This window comes from Eschrichtius robustus, chromosome X (genome assembly GCF_028021215.1).
Source record: "Eschrichtius robustus isolate mEscRob2 chromosome X, mEscRob2.pri, whole genome shotgun sequence".
Classification (NCBI taxonomy): domain Eukaryota; kingdom Metazoa; phylum Chordata; class Mammalia; order Artiodactyla; family Eschrichtiidae; genus Eschrichtius; species Eschrichtius robustus.
In genome coordinates this window covers 1,541,590-1,558,500 of record NC_090845.1, presented here as the reverse complement: position 1 = coordinate 1,558,500, position 16,911 = coordinate 1,541,590, and the positions used below count along the sequence as shown (strand labels likewise).

Below are 16,911 nucleotides of genomic sequence, written 5' to 3'. Positions count from 1 at the left end.
CCGTGTACTGGCATGGGGAGTGTCGGTCCTTTTAAAAAGGTTTAAATCATTCACTGTGTATATATTCTCTGACTACAATTCTCTCTTGATTAAATTCAAGATCAGTCTTTTAAAATCTGGAACACACCAGATATTTGCAAACAAAATGACATACTGATAAAGTACCATGTGCGTCCTAGAAGAAATCACAGGAAATGTAGAGAATATTTTGAACTGAATGAAAATGAAAGCAAACAAAAAAAAAAAAAGGGCGATGCAACTACAGCAACGCTTACAGGGAAATTTACAACATTAAATGTTTATGTTAGGAATAAAGAGTTTAAATTCAAGAATCAGTTTCCACATGAAGACGTCAGAGAAAGAAGAACAAATTAAACCTAAAGCAAAATCCCTAAAAAAAAATAAAGGGAACAAAAAAAAAATCAGTGAAAAAGAAAATGGAAAAACTATATAGATTGTCAAGGAAACCAAAAGCTGGTTCTATACAAGAGACAATATAATTGAAAAACCTCTCTCTCGCTACACTGGATCAAGAAAAAAACAAAAACAGACCAATTTTAGCAATGAAAGAGGGGACACTGATACACATCCTGAAAGACACTGAAAGAAGAATTGCGGGTAATTTGAACAAGAGTTATGCCAATACCTTCAACAATGTATGACATGAACCAGCTTCTTGAAAGACACACATTAGCAGTACTGACATAAGTAGCAAACCTGAATAACCCTGTAAGTATTAAAGGAATAGAATATATAATGAAAAAGCTTCCCCAAAAGAAAGCGTCAGGCACAGATGGCTTTGCGGCTGAATTCCACCAGCAATTTAAAAAAGAAATAGTAACAATGTGCAGAAACTTTCCAAAAACAAAGGAAAGGCGGGAAACATGTTCTAACTCACTTTATGAGGCCAGCGTTATCCCGATACCAAAATCAAAACATTAAAAGTAAACTAAAGCCCAATATGCCTTATACTCCTAGACACAAAATTCCTTCACAGAATACTAGCACATAAAGTCAGGTAAAGTATAAAAGTGGTAACACCTCCTGACTCAAGGGATTTACTCCAGGAATGCAAGGTTATTTTAACCATCACTATAATTTGCCCCTTTAACAGAAAACTGGTGATCTTCTCAATAGAAGCAGGAAACCATCTTGACAATGTTTAACACCCCTCTGGGGTTAAAAACTCGCAGCAAACTAGACATGGAGAAAACGTCCTTCCCCTGATAAACCTATGAAAATCCTGGCGCTAATTCAGACTCAGTAGGGAAAGACTAACCACTTCTCCGTATGATCCGAACAAGACAAGGTGTCTGGTTTCAACGCTTCTATTCCACCGTGTCCTGTACCCGTGGCCCCTCTAATGCGCTTTGACCAACGTTGTAGTTTTAGGGCGCTTTGGGGGGAAATGTTAGAACTGTACAACACGCTGCTTCCTTCAGCTTTTGGCTCCTAGAAAGCTACTCACTTCCCGCCTGTGGTCAGTGACCCCAGAATACCCATGGGCCTGGAGTCGCCACAAAGGTGGCAGCGGCCACAGCCCAGAACAAGAGGGGCAGACAAAGACAGGAGGCGGGGGGTGGGAGCCTCAGACGTGGAGAAAGCCCCCTCCCCTCCCAGACTCCTGCTTCTCCCGGCCCCTCTGGTCACCAGGTGCGGCCACGTGACTGACTTGGAGTCCAGGAAACGGACAGAAGCAACGTGTGGTCCTTTTAGCTCAGACCTCTAAACACTCCCGCGTGATCCTCCTACGAACTCCTCCAAGGAGATGATGGAGCCTCCCGGGTCCATCCCACTGTAAGGATCCGGGGTCTGGACATGGAACAGAGCCACCTGGGATGGACTGAACTGTGTCCTTTCCCCAGCCCTCCCCAAATCAGGCTGGAGTCCTAACCTCAGAATGGGACCTTAGCTGGAAATAGGGTGAGTGCAGATGTAATTAATTAAGATGAGGTCCCGCTGCCATACTGTGGCCCTAACCCAATCCGACTGGCGTCCTTATTAAGAGGGGAAATTTGGGTTCAGGGACACACACGGGGAGAACCCCCTGTGAAGACAGGAGAGAGGCGGCCACGAGCCCAGGGACGCCTGGAGCCCCCAGAAGCTGGAAGAGGCGGGAAGGACCCTCCCCTGGAGCCTCTGGAGGGAACGCAGCCCTGGGACACCTTGACCTCAGACATCTGGTCTCCAGGACTGGGATAAATAAATGTATGTCACTTAAGTCCTCCAGACTATGCTATTTTGTTAAGGCAGCCTGAGCTGAGTAAGCCAGTAGCCCCCAGAAGAATGATACCTATGCCCACACACACACACACACGCACACACACACACGCGCGCACACACACGTGCACACACACGCGTGCACGCACACACACACACGTGCGCGCACACACCCCATCTGAACTCCACCGCTCTCTGAGGAAGGAACAAACTTCGCACGGTCAGGCAACGCTGTGGCCACCATGGCAGCGCAGGGCGCCGTGCCCGACGCGAGCACCCAGCACCCACGGGGAGCGGGTGTACCGGCTCTGCTGCTGTCGCCTGAAGCTCTGCTCCCCGTGTGCGTGTTGTGCGAGCTAGACGGGAGGCTGAGGTGCACATCACCCCCTTGGTCACCGTCCCGGGTCCCCCGGTCGCTCAGCCAAGTCCTGATGGGAGGGGCTTCTCTGCAGACCCTCCCCAAGGCAGCAGGCCCGCCTGGAGGGCACCGTATCTCTTGTACTCCTGTAAGCATCCCGGTCTTTGCACCCCGAGCTGGGCGCCCTCACTATTGGGCGCCCAGGAGACGCAGACTCTCCGTACCCCGGGGCCGAGGGCGTGGCTCCCCTTGGGGGTTCTGCTGCAAGGTGGTGGGCACTCTCCACCAGCGGCAGACTGGCTCCTCACCCCGCCCCACCTGGGATATTCTCTCCCGGCCACACCTGTCACCCGAAGTCAGCCGGACACTGACAGTCAGAGGTGGGCACGGCAGCTTCAGAATCTACATCACTGTCGTTGCGCCTCCTTATCGAATGTCACTGTCGAACTTCTCTATCACGTCGTGAATTGTTTCCTATCCATCACCATCATGCTTGAAGATGGTGGGAACTTCCTGGACGCCACGGAGACCCTGGTTTGCACCCTACCCCCCATAAATCTCCGTGACGAACGTGAGAAAAACAGGATGGAGTTGCCCCAAACGCATCTTACTCGTTGCTCATCTGCGTGTCCAAGCTCCAGACGACGCATCTCTTACGACACCTGGATTTATACCTCCCAGTCCCGGAGGCCAGGATGCTATAGCATTGGTTCCTCCCAGAGGCTCAGAGGGAGAATCCGTTCCAGCTGGAGAATCTCTGCAGCTTCTGGGGGCTGCCCCGCCCCAGTCCTAGGCGTTCCTGCACTTGTGGCTGCATCACCCCAATCTCTCCTCTATCACCACCTGGCTTCTCGCTGTGTCCATGCCTGGGTCCAAATCTCCCCTCCTTATAAGGACACCCATTGTTCTGGATGAGGATCCACCCACGTGACCTCACCTTAACTCAAGGATGTCTGTAAAGACCCTATTTCCAAATAACTCCCATTGACAGGTTCTGTTCGTTAGGACTTCAGCGCATGAATTTGGCGAGGACAGAGTTCAGCCCATCACCCTAATGTTTGCACGGGCTGCTTCCAACCCAGAGAAAGGGTGATAATAAATCCAAGAAAACTGATGGGTCCCAGCGCCCTAGCTACACCAAGAGCTCTGGATGTAGTGTCTTGACCGTATCAGGATGAACATCCTGGCTGTGAGGTACCAGTTTTGCAAGATGAACCAGTTTTGCAAGATGAACCAGTTTTGCAAGATGACTGAGGGGAAGGCTACATGGGAAGTGTCTGTACTATCTCTTATGGCAGCTGAGTGGCTCGACCGTGACCCCAACGTAAACAGTTTCACTGAAAAACAACACAGCCCCAGGGACCCACAGACAGCACGTGGCTTTTCCTCCGGCTTTTCCTACCGTGGTCCAGTGGCAGCAGGCCGGAGACGGGCACCAGGAACGCCACCAGGAACACCGCCAGCCAGACGAAAGCCATGGCCAAGGCAGCTCCCACAGGAGGGTGGGCGCCAGCTGGAGGAGAAGAGACTGTGGCCGCATGAGGTGGCTGCAGGGAGGGGGCTGAGCCCCCCCAGGGGGTGTCTTGCTCAGAGGGCAGGGAGCTGCTTCTGGGAGGGGAGCCTCCCGTGCATGTGCACGTGTGTGTGCATGTGTGTATATGCATGTGCGCATGTGTGTGCAGTGTGTATGCATCCGTGTATACCGCATGCCTGTGTGAATGTGTATGCATGCGTGTGCACATATTCCTTGTGTTTATGTGCCTTGCGCTGTGTATGCATATGTGTGCACGTGTGTATCTGTGTATCTCTGCGTCTTGTATATGCATCTGTGTGCACTGCATGTCTCTATATGCATATGCACGCATGTGTGTGCACACATTACATGTGTCTATGTGTCTCTGTGTGTGCTGTGTATGCATACGTGTGTCTCTGTATCTTGTGCACACATTACACAGGTCTGTGTGTCTGCGTGTGCACGTGTACATGCATGCCTGCGTGTATGCAGGCCTGCACACGTGTCTGCATGCCTGCATGCCTGTGTGTGTGCATTCGTGTGTGTGTCTGTGTGTGTGTGCGTGTGTGTCAGCCTCTCTAAAAATCTCCCGCCCGGGGGTATGAGCTCACCCTTGGCTCCAGCCCCATCCCGGAACCCAAAGCACCCTCCACCCAGCCCCAGGAAACACTGGGCTCACGAAACAGTGGAAGGAAGTTTAGTTAAGAGCATGAAGTACAATGCAGAGTTTCCTGAACAGACCGAGTTACGGTCACTAAATCCCGTGCTGTCTGATCGTTCCCGCCAGAGTTGTTCCCCAGGTCCCCATGAAGCCCCCCTCTGCAGGCCGGCTCTCCTGGACCCCCCCCGGGGGTCCATCTTCTGCACCTTCCGGGCCCCAGTGGCAGGGTCTCCCCGTGGACCCCACCCATTCGCCCCCCCACCCACCTGAGTCACTCATGCAAATGCCCTTGGCGCCTGGAGGCCGGCCCGGGGCTGCCACCCAAGCAGAGCCTTGGACCCTCAGCTGCCTCGGGGGCCACACCCTCAGCAGGGCCACAGGCTCTCTGTGCCGGTCAGGGTCACCCAAAGACCTGACCCCCACTCCCCGCCATCCCACCTGGAGCATCTTGGCTGGGATGGAGGAGGGGGCCCAGGACGCACCCTACCTCATTCAGGGCCTGTCTAGCAGCCCTATCATGAGACCCAACCCAGACTCCATCCATCTGGGGTCTCACCTGCTCCCCCGTCCAGGTCTGGGGCTCCCACAAGATTCCCCAGGACTGACCTGGTCCCCCAAAAGTGCCAAGTTTCACACAAATTTGACAGCAGAAGCCGACACCCAGCGTCCTTCTTGCTAAACTGGGTGGGGGGAAGCCCGAGAGACCCCTTTCCAGGGCAAGGCAGCGGGTCAGATCCAGAACTGCCCATCACGGGGAAGCATCCCAGGACAGATGCCAAACAATCCACTTGTAATAAAGGGATTAGGGGGAGGAGGGCAAGGCATCGGGCACAAAGCTTCAGGAGGGCGCCTCCAAGCCAAGCCTCACGACCCAGAGCAGTTTAATGCCGGGCTGACGAAGGGCCCAAGCAACAGATCCACGGGGAGAAAACGATCAGAACTGTGACCAAATACTGGACGAGCACGGCCTCGGGCTCCTCTTTCCTTGATGAAGACAGGCCCCCGTGGGTGCCGAGGCAGGGGTGGGTGTCTGTTCCCGGCGGCCGCTCAGGTGAGCCGAGCCCCACAGGCACAGACGGCTCCAGCCTCGAGACACTGAGCCCACCCACAGGCACCCCTCCTCGCTCGGAGAAGCTCACGTCCTTTGGAGACCCACAGTGCACGAGGATCACCGTCGTATCCTGCTGCCCCCAGATCGCGAAGGGAAGGGGCTTGGCCCCCGGAGGCCGGGGATGGGGCTGGGCTCAGCAGGATAGGGGCGAGACAAGGGGCCTTGGGGCTCTGCACCCCGGCAGCTCGCCTGCCTGGGTCTGGGGGCAAACGGGAGCCTGCGAGAGTTGGGGGCACTGTCATTAGGGGGAGCCTCTCGTCCGGGGAAGGCCACTCGGTCCAGTTCATCCGTTCGGCCAACGCCTAAGCCCCGGCGCAGGACACAGAGGCGGTCAAGACGCCCCGGGCGCCCCGCTGAGTACCGGGTGACACCGCCGTCGGATCCCGTAACCGGGGTCAGTGGGACACTCAGCGTCCTCCTCGGGCATAAAGGCTTTGAATCCGTCGTGTGCTGCCCCGGATGACACAGCTCAGCTGCCACGAGCTGCGTTCAAATCCTGGGGGTCCCCACCCCCCGCCCCCGGGGCTGGCGGTCAGTACTGAGTCTCCAGGGACAGCAGTGGATGAGGCTGCCCGCCTTCCGCCCCTCAGCCCGGCCCCGGGGTCTTACCTGGGATGCAGAACGCGGTCTGGCCGGAGACAGGCAGCCTCTCCTGGTGCTGGTCCGGCTGGCCTGGGGGCGGGCCCCGAGCTCTGCTCGCTTGCTTCTCGGCTGTGCTGCAGGCCGCCTCCCGAAAGAGAGAGAACCGTGTTTTTTCTCTCATCAGTGTTTTTATAGCCTCGGGGGGCAGCCTCACCCCTAAAAAATAAGCCCCAGTGAGCGGGGGAGGAGGGGAGAATGTGTCGAGGGTGTGACCAGGTCCAGGAGCCCTCCGCACGCCTCGACTCAGGATTACGGTCTGGGGTCAGGAACATGACTGCAGCTCTGTGCTCTCCTGGAAGGAACACCCTTTCTTTCAAAGTCTTCTTTTCCTGTTCTCACTTCTGTTTGTAGGTTCCTCTTTGTCACAACCCTGACGGCATCCCGCCATTCACCCCGGCTGGGGCCGTTTCCTGGAGCCGAGTCGTGGGCAAAGCCCGTCAGCATGAACGGCCGGGGCCCTGGCCCCCTTCCTTCGAGGTCCCATTGGAATGACCGCTCGTGCCCAAGGGGACAGGGAGGTGACCCCGGGCCCCCGATGCGCTGGCTGCACGGGACTCACGCAGCTCTCAGCCTGGCCCCTACCAACCTGCTCCCAGGTGACCTTCCCTCACCCGGGCCCTCCTGGGCACCCCTCGCCCTCGCCCTACACCTGTCATCCGCCTGTCACCGCTCCCAAGCTCCAGCCCCAGGTGCCCGTCCCTCCACCCTCTCCCTTGAGGCCGGTCCTCTCGTCTCCTCCAATGTTTCCTGTCTACTCCCCACCCCCAATGCACATCCACCTGGACTTCAGAGCGCGATTTATTTAGAAGCAGGGCTGTCACAGGTGTAATGGATTAAGGTAACACAGCCTCCACCTGGAACAGGCTGGTCCCTATGTCCCATGGGACTGCTGTCCTTATGAGAAGGTGGCCCCCGGGAGACAGGGACACAGGGAGGACAGAGCCACATAAGGACGGAGATGGGAGGGAGGCGGCCACGAGCCCATGGACGCCTGGCGCCCCCGGAAGCTGGAAGAGGCAGGAAGGACCCTCCCCTGGAGCCTCTGGAGGGAGCGCGGCCCTGGGACACCTTGACCTCAGACGTCTGGTCCCCAGGGCTGGGGGAGGATGCAGGTCTGTGGATTTAAGCCGAGCAGCTTGGGGTCCTTCGTGACGCCCGCCCACTTCCCACAGAGCATGAGTCTTGGTGGCCAACCAGCCCCTCTGAGAGACAAACGCCGTGTCTCCCCGAGGGAAGGACCAGACCCCCGTCCCCTCATCCCTCTTCAGGGCTGATGAGCGTCTTGCTAAGAATTGAGGCAATTCTGAAATGCATGCTAGGCAGTGGCCACTCCTGGTGGACACCTCTTGTCTGCTGGTCCCTCTTCGTCTGGGACTGAAGCACAGTGATGCAGGGGCAGGGGGTGTCCAGGCAGATGCAGTGCAGGGGAGGGGTGGGCATGGACGACAAAGCTGAGGAATGACAGTCAGTCCGGAGTGGACTTCACCCACGGGGCTGCCAGAGCCCAGGCTGGACTCCCTTCCTGGCAGTGCGCCCCCAGATGCCAAGGGGGTGGCATTCAGATGTGGATTCTGACGCCTGGGTCTGGGGGGGATGCCCCACCACCCTTCTTTCTTTCTTTCTTTCTTTCTTTCTCTCTCTCTCCCTCTCTCTCTTTATCTTTCTTTCTTCCATTTCTTTCTTCCCTCCCTCCCTCCCTTCCTCCTCTCCTTCCTCCCCTTTTATTTTTCCCCTAAAAGCCCAAAACCCCAGTAAAGAAGGAAGACACAACAGAAAAGCACCGCGGGGCCTCCAGGCCACAGGACAGGTGCCCATCAGCTCAGCCGATCCGAAAGAGCTGAGCCCTGACTGTCCGTGGGGAGACCCAGCCCCAAACCAGCCCAAACGTGCAGGCACAGCACAAACCCCAGGAACCTTGCGAACGGGAGGCCCTGGGTGTGTGGAGCTGGGGTGAGAAGAGGACAAACAGGGGCCACTGGTGACAGGTCTGTTTCACGAAGGCCACACCCCCAAATACGCCCGCAGCCCCGCCAGTGTCCCTATAACCCGGGAGAAGACTTGAGGTTCAGTGTTTGGGGGGGGGGGGTCTCTGGATGGGGGGCGGGACCAGGCGAGGCGGAGGATGGTGGCGCTACCCAGAGGAGGCGACAGAGGCCCAGGGGCGCGTGTGTGCTGAGCCGTCTCCCTCCGTGGGACCGCAGACCCCTCAGCCGCCCACTCCGGGGACCCCGGCTCCGTCCCCATCAGCGGTTTAGTGCCGTCAGACAAGCAATGACTAATTTCAGAAAAGCCCATACACACCCGGGAACTGGCGGCGGGAGAGCGTGCGTTGTGCGCCTGGAATCCAGCCCGCGATGTGGGGAAGGAGCTACGGGGAACAGAAATGGGGAACCGGGAAAGGGAGTAGGCAAGGCCAGGGCACGGAGCAGCTGGGCCGGGAGAGACCAGAATAGCAGCCCGTCCAGCCAGCGCCTGGCACCTGCCACGCGGCCCCCGGGGGCACGGCCGGCTCGGCGAGGAGGGCAGGACCAGCAGTGCCTCCGCCCCAGGAAACCCGTGGCCGCACGGACGGCAGACGACGGCCCACGGCCGCTCTCTCTCTGGGCTCCGGCCGACCGGTAGCTCCTAGGGACCTGCTGAGGGGCTGGACGCCCCCCGCGGGATGCAGTGGGTCAGTTCCCGGGGGGCTGCCTTCCTGTGGCCACGGTCACCGCCCAGAAACGCAGCCCCTAAACCCCCTTACCACGCGGCGTCCGGCTGGACCCGCGTACCCAGAACGCAGGCCACAGCACAGAGCTTCGAGCGGCCCGTGGGCATAAAAGTGATGGGCTCCCATCCTTAGCATCCAGGCGCCCGGGCTTCCCACCCTCCCAACAACGTTCACGAGGCAGGGTTTGGCGATGAGATGCCGCGTTTTTGCTACATGACCTCCAAACACCACAGTAAAATGCTACCAATACTAGCGACTGTGATTCTATGATGAAATAGTTGCAGGACCACCTTATATCAAAGGAGGCTCACGTATTTAAGAGAATATATGTACACAGTGCTATACATAGGATGGATAACCAACAAGGACCTACCGTGTAGCACAGGGAACTCTATTCAATATCTTGTAATAACTTGTAATTGGAAAAGAATCTGGGGAAAAAAAAAAAAAAATATATATATATATATATATATAAAAAACTGAATCACTTTGCTGCACACCTGAAACTAACACAACACTGGTAATCAACTATACTCCAATATAAAAGAAAAAGTTTAAAAGTAAGTAATAACTAAATAAAAAAGAGACTACATGTATATAGTATATTATTAGAATCATACAGGTCCATTAACATATGACTTACATGGTGTACATTAATTAATGTTTGCATCAACGTTACATAGCATTAGTGTCTATTGATTAACCTTGGCGTATAAGTACATTCACATGCTTTAAATATTAAATGTGTGTTTTATTTATTTAAGGGAAAACGTTCCGTCTGTCTGTCTGTCACTACAGACACACGCGTATATCCGGCGGGGTTCAGCCCGTCACCCTGGGGCCTGCGTCTCACACACCCTGTTGTGTCCAGCGGGTCCATCCTGAGGGCAGAACCTGACCTTCCTGGGGCCACCATCCCCACCCCCTGGAGGGCCCCGGACCCACTTCAAATCCACTCTGGTTTAGACGCCAACACCCACCCCTGCTCTGAAGCGTTTCAGGAACCTCTCTCTCACGGGGAGACTTGTATCTAGTCTTCCGTCCAGAAAAACGTGCAGAGAGAAATTCATGTCTCCGGGGAGTCGTCCTCCCCCCCCCACCCCGCTCTCCCCCCGCCCCGCTCTCCCCCCTCCCCCCGCTCTCCCCCCCCCCCCAAACCGGCAGTCCCTCGATTTTGCACGTGTTCTCCATACGTAGGTGGTCATCACCTGGTCCGAGAGCACGACCTTCGGGGAAGCCAGGGCCGTCTAGTGGCTAAGACTCCGCGCTCCCAGGGCAGGGGGCCCGGGTTCGATCCCTGGTCAGGGAACTAAGATCCCACACGCGGGCCGCAACTAAGACCCGACGCAGCCAAATAAATAAGTAAATAAATAAATATTAAAGAAAAGAAAAGAAATTCGCAGGCTGCGATACAGGGTACCCCGTGCGCTCTGAGGTCCCCAGAGACCCTCCAGGGCCACTTCCCGGCACGAAGCTGGCCTTGCCCTCGGGGTCGGGCCAGCCTGGGCCCCGCGACCCCGACCGCTTCCTGCGGGCTTCTCCCGAGAGGAGGGGCTTCCCTCCTGACCTTTCCCAGCAAAAGCGCTTCCGGCCGTGGGGGCGGGGCGTCCTTCCTGGAGGAGGAGACACGCCTTGCGCCTGGCGCTCCGGACACGGCGCGGGTGAGCTGTGCCCTCTGCGTCCCCGGGGACCCGCAGATCTGTCCTCCCAGCTGCTGCTTCTGGGGGACCCGGCACGTAGGGACCACCAGCTCCCCGTCCGCTGGGGGTGCGAATCTTTGCTGCAGTTTTTAATAACTGTACTCAGTGAATGGTCCTCTCCAAATTCGCATCCCTTAGAGCCTCAGAACGGGACCTTATGTGGAAACAGGGTCTTTGCAGACATGGTGAAGGGAAGGGTCTGAGAGGAGGTCCCCCTGGAGGAGGGTGGCCCTACATCCAAGACCGGGTCCTTCTAAGACACACAAGAGGAGAGACCCAGACACGGAGGAGAAGCCCCGGGAAGACAAGAGGCAGAGACGGGAGGGACGCGGCCACAAGCCCAGGGACGCCTGGAGCCCCCGGAAGCTGGAAGAGGCGGGAAGGACCCTCCCCTGGAGCCTCCGGAGGGAGCAGGGCCCTGGGACACCTTGACCTCAGGCGTCTGGTCTCCAGGATGGGGGAGGGTGGATGCCTGTGGTTTTAGGCCCTCAGTCTGTGGTTGTTAGAGCCGCCCTGGACTCTGCTGTAAAAAAGAACACTCTTTTCTCCTGACACTCACCATGCACCCCTAGCCCCTCCCTCTGGCCTCCTGAAACCTGCCCGGGTCCCCGGCCCCATGCCAGGGAGCAAACTCACCCTTCCCACTGGGTCCCTGTCCCACTGGGGCACAGGTCCGCTCTGGAACCTGCCGGTGGCCAACCCCGGCTTGGGCTGACTTGCCAGGTTCTGAGTTTTATTGTAAATCCATCCGTGTAAATCAGAGTCTGCCGGGGCCAAGGCCATCCGTAGCCAGAGCTGATGCTCCCACGAGAAGCCCGTCTTTCCAGGTCCAGGTTGTCTCAGGTGGAGCCTTGGCCAGAGGCTCTCTGGGGTGATGACACAGGGTATCTTGGGGTCACGGGTTCCTCGGCCACAGCGATAACGAGTGTTTCCTCCACTTAGACCTCATCCTTTCTATTTTCTCTGAAGCACCGCACGTCTCTCGAAAGAGGCGCCTTCTTAGCTCTGGCCCAACCCCAAACATGGAAGTTTCTAAATGAAATCTTCCTTATCAGCGGCCGCGGCCTTTTGTGAAACGCCCGTAGTGTTGACTTCGGATGGGCTCGGGGCGTCCCAGGAAGTCGGAGCGGGCATCTCCCTCTGTGTCTGGGGCGCGACTCTGCTGTTTGCTTCCCTGGCCGACAGCCTGAGCGAGCCCCGCCGGGGAGATGGGTCTCTTCTGGGCGTGGACGGAACCCAGCCCGGATATTTAATGTGGGGTTGTAGAGACATGCCACCGAAGAGAACTGTCCTCAGCTGGGTGTTTTCTGTACTCCCTTTGTCCTTCTTCCCCCCCGTGGCTGGAAGATGGGCAGGGAGACAGGTGTCTTTGTGGTTCATATCGAGTTTTGGGGGTGCCCCATGCTGGCCACCTTGGGGGGCGTTTTGTGATGATTTTCCTCAATGCCTTCGCTCATTTTTTTTTTAAATAAATTTATTTATTTATTGTTTATTTTTGTCTGCGTTGGGTCTTCGTTGCTGCGCGCGGGCTTTCTCTAGTTGGCGGCGAGCGGGGGCTACTCTTTGTTGCGGTGCGTGGGCTTCTCATTGCGGTGGCTTCTCTTGTTGCAGAGCACGGGCTCTAGGTGCGTGGGCTTCAGTAGTTGTAGCACGTGGGCTCAGTAGTTGTGGCTCGCGGGCTCTAGAGCGCAGGCTCAGTAGTTGTGGCGCACGGGCTTAGTTGCTCCGCGGCATGTGGGATCTTCCCGGACCAGGGCTCGAACCCATGTCCCCCTCATTGGCAGGCGGATTCTTAACCACTGCGCCACCAGGGAAGTCCTGCCACTTTTTAATTTTACTAAAAATACACCGCGAATATCTTTCCTTAGGCGCAGAAATGAATCTACGTCTCCTCTTACAATTTCTACACAGCCCACACCATTGCATTCATACAAATCCGTGAATAAACATCCAGGCGATTTTTTGTTTTCTTTACTTATTATAAACGGTTTTCCCTGAAAGGGAAAGAGGTCACACCCGGACAGGGGAGGGTCAGGGCGGAGCACAGATGCCAGCTCCGAAGTCTGCACATAGTAGTGTGGCAGCAAGGATGGGGGCCTCGGTCCTAAGTCGGAGGCTGTCTGTCTGTCTGCCCCCAGGAGACGGCGAAGACCTATCCCTCCTCTTGGATTGCAGGCATCTCGGAGATGAAGATGACCATGATGTGTTCGTTCTTTTCTTTTTTAAAAACAGCTTTATTGACGTTTAACTCACAAGCTGTAGAATTCATGCTAAGCGCACAGTTTGAGGGCATTTAGCGCATTCACAATGTTCTGCAACCATCACCTCCGTCTGGTTCCAAAGCACTCTCACCCCCCACACGGAGACCCTGGGGGCCCTACACATTCCCAAGCCCCCCCAGGACTCCCCAAGTCTCTCCAGATGTCCCCCAGGGCTGCATGCTATAGGAGAACCCCAAGACGCTCCACCAATGATTTGGGTCCTTGTGTATGCAACGGTCCACAGACGATGTCCGCAGCGGACATGGGATGCCCCCCACCTTCCTCCACACGCCCACAGCCCCCTGCCTGGGTGGCCTCCTAGGGATGCCCACGCTCCCAGACTCTCCAGGTGGTCACCTGGCATTCAGCACATCCTGCACAGGTGTGGCGAGCCAGCCGGCAAAGGGGACAGAGCCTGCATCTGCAGCCGGGGCTGATGCCACCACCCTGAGTCGACCCCTCGGGCCAGAGACCACGTCCCTTTGTGCCTGGGAAGCTGAGAAACAGTGGCCGGGAAATGGGCGGGCCGCTCACCGCTGCCCCCGTGTGGTGGCTGTGACCATAGCCGGCCTCCATCACCTGTGCCTGGCCGGTCAGCCAGCAGGTGGTTCCGAATTGTGACACCAGGGGCAGCCCCTAACCGGTACTGAGCTCACAGTCACTTTGCCCGGCGGCGTCCTCAGGGCCCATCTTCCAGACACGCGTGTGCTCTCTGCAGAGACCCCTGGCTTTGCCTCTTTCTTGAAAGCCTCTTCTTTTTAATCAATAAACTGATTTATTCATTTTTTATTGGCGTATAATTGCTTTACCATGGTGTGCTAGTTTCTGCTGTACAACGAAGTGATTCAGCTATATGTATACCTATATCCCCTCCCTCTTGGCCCTTCCTTCCATCCCCCCTCCCCCATCCCACCCACCTAGGTCATCACAGAGCACCGAGCTGAGCTTCCTGTGCTATACAGCAGGTTCCCACTGGCTATCTGTTTTACCCATGGTACCGTATTTATGTCAATCCTAATCTCTTTTTAAAGTTTATTCTTTCGGGCACAAAATAATGACTGCCTTTTGCAGGAAGCGTGAAGCCCGCAAGCACACGGGAAAGTCAAACTCCCCCGTGACCCGGCCGTCAAGAGAGAACCAGTGAGGATATAGGGCCACGTATGGGGCTCAGGCAGCAGACGCCCCCTGCCCTCATTCCCCTCCCTCTGCCCTAAGCAACCTCAAATCTGCTTTTTGAGTCTGGGTTTCTGGCCATTCTGCGTGCACGGGGTGACAGGCGTGGGCCCTTTTGTGTGTGGCCTCCGTCATGCTGTTCTCGAGTTTTTTTTTGGGGGGGGGGCGGGTGTTCCCTTTTACAGAGGAACTTCAGGCCCATGCTGGACAAAACCGCTGCCCTCACCACCAGCCAGATCAGGACCACAAGGAAATTCTTCTCTGGGAAACCTGATGGGGCAGAGGCGCAGAGGGTCAGGAGTGACCGGGTGGTCAGGTTTGCACACATTGGCCGCCAACCCGTTATCAGACTATGGGGTGGGGGAAGCAGGGCTGAGCAGAGGAGGAGAGAACTTCCAGACACAGGGGCCTGAGGAAGGTGGGACCCTTGGCAGTGAAGAATCGATTCTTCTGGGATCCTGTCCCACCCCCCCCACCCCTTTTCACTGTCCCCATCTTTCCCACCCTGCTGCTCACAAGAGAGGACCCACCAATTACATTTCCACGAGGGCACAGCTAATGCCACACAATGCCTTCCTTCTCAGTGGAGATTAACTTTCAATACTGCACTACATAGCCAAAGGAATGAATGTGTAATTGTGAAATGTCAAGGATGAGAGAAAGGGGTGTGTGTGTGTGTGTGTGTGTGTGTTGTTTCTGTTTTAATTGCAAATGAGGCTTTTCTGGGGGAACTCTGACTTGACTCGTGTAGCCTGGACCCCTTCTGCAAGCCATGAACCCACTGCCTATGGGGAAGGAGGCTCAAACATGGATTTGGTAGCTCTTCTCTGGGGAAGGGATGGGGCAGCCTGTGTGTCTTTTAGGCATTCAGCAGGTGCATACTTAGAGCTCATGCCCTGTTGGCTCCTAATGAATCCTGAGGAACCCCTGGAGGAGTGAGTGGGTGGATCCCGACCTTGTGGGTTTTCTGCTGGTCCTACAGGGCAGGCTTGAGGCTGCATGAGGTGCCCTGTGGGTCTGCCGACCTTGAGCTTACGGGGCCAACCCTTGGCATTTCCTGCCAGGAGCCAAGCCAACCGTGCTGACAGATGGCAGCTGCCAGATTTTCAGGCAACTCACTTTGTGATACCCCTCCCGGCCCCCTGAAGGAGGGAGGCACTCTGGAGGTCAGACAGAGCCCCCCCATGTGGGGAGAGAAGTGGGGACACCCTGGCTGACCCCACAAGGGTGACATCCCTGGGGTGGGGGGGTGACCGGCAGCCAGAGCCTCAGGGACACCCCAGTGAGACTGAGGCAGGAGTGACCCAGAGCAGCTTGTGTCCTTGTGGTTGCAGCTGGGAGGGGCCCTCCCCGGGGCCCTCCCCATAGGGTGACCCCAGAAACACAAGAGGGAGCCCAGGGCCGCAGGACAGGCTGCAGATGGTGTGTTTAATCAGAGAGCTTGCGGGACCCACCCTGGGGCCCCTCTGCTGGGAGGGGCCCTGCAGTTGGCTCAGTGGACCCCCGTAAAGACGTGTCCCCATCCTATACCCTGAGAATGGGACCTTGTTTGGAAAGAGGGTCTTTGCAGACGTGATGCAGTGAAGGATCTGTGATGAGGTCCTCCTGGATGAGGGTGGCCCTACATCCAATGACAGGGTCCTTCTAAGTTACAGAAGATTCTTTCCTACCAACCAACCTCTGTCTGTTACCATTCTATAGGAGAATGGTTTCCAGGAACACATAATCTTTTAACAGTTCCATTATTAATGTGCAAGTTTTTAATTTATAGAGCAAACATTAAAATTGCACTTACAGTTACCTCCTTGCAAAATGGAGATTAAATGAGATAATGCATATACCCGACCGTTTGTAAGCTCTTAATGAAGGTGAAACTATTTGAAATAAAAGAGAAACTGCCAAAAAAAAAACAGAAAAAGGGGGGTCGAGCGGTAGGATTCCAAGGAAGGGCCCCTGCTTCCCTCCCTCCTGGCCGGGCATCGGTGGCCACGGGCGTTCCCCCGAGACTCACCGAAATGCTGCGTGGAGCGCCACTCACTCCAGATTTTGCAGGACACGCGCTTCACCCGCATACGGACGGTGTGCTCTCCCATCGCGGCAGAATCGGGCATTCGGTACTCATTTTTATCTCCTCCTCTTTGGAAAACCTTTAAAAGAAAAGAGGATCTTGTGATGGACTTCGGTGACAAACGCCGGGCTGGGAACAGGGAGAAGGCGGAGGGTGTGCACATCCTGACACGGGGCGGACACGTGGGACCCGCCTCCTCGGACCATATTCCCCCCACCCCCAACCGGCAGTGGCGGGACCCTAAGGGGCTTTGCCGTCTTGCATCTGGGTCTCACAGCTGTCCGTCTGTGCCCTCGTCTCGGGCAGGGTCCCCATGCCCTTGAGAAGTGAGGTTGGGGTTATTCTGATTCTTTCTACACAGAGGACAGATCCTTCACTTCATCACATCTGCAAAGACCCTGCTTCCAAATAAAGTCCCATTCTGTGGTTCTGGGCGGACATGACTTTTAGGGGGACGCTTCCAGGTCACTACACTGTGTACTGAGAAGGTGTCA

The 16,911-nt window shown here is 56.2% G+C and overlaps 1 protein-coding gene across 5 annotated transcripts in view; it reads right to left on the bottom strand.

Moving 5' to 3' along the window:
- The window catches only part of IL3RA (interleukin 3 receptor subunit alpha), a 33,114-nt gene extending 16,658 nt beyond the window's left edge, over nucleotides 1-16,456 (bottom strand). For 3 of the 5 annotated variants that reach the window (XM_068532492.1, XM_068532493.1, XM_068532494.1), the window contains exons 1-4: nucleotides 10,424-10,752; nucleotides 9,589-9,646; nucleotides 6,473-6,661; nucleotides 3,981-4,091 (exon numbers count right to left, since the gene is read on the bottom strand). In XM_068532492.1, the coding sequence (XP_068388593.1) occupies nucleotides 3,981-4,091; nucleotides 6,473-6,626 (265 nt within the window). In that variant the 5' untranslated portion in view covers nucleotides 6,627-6,661; nucleotides 9,589-9,646; nucleotides 10,424-10,752. Of the gene's footprint in view, nucleotides 1-3,980; nucleotides 4,092-6,472; nucleotides 6,662-9,588; nucleotides 9,647-10,423; nucleotides 10,753-16,360 lie in introns of those variants that run through there. The other 2 variants (XM_068532495.1, XM_068532496.1) reach the window with 2 other exon arrangements.
- Nucleotides 16,457-16,911: the final 455 nt, after the last annotated feature.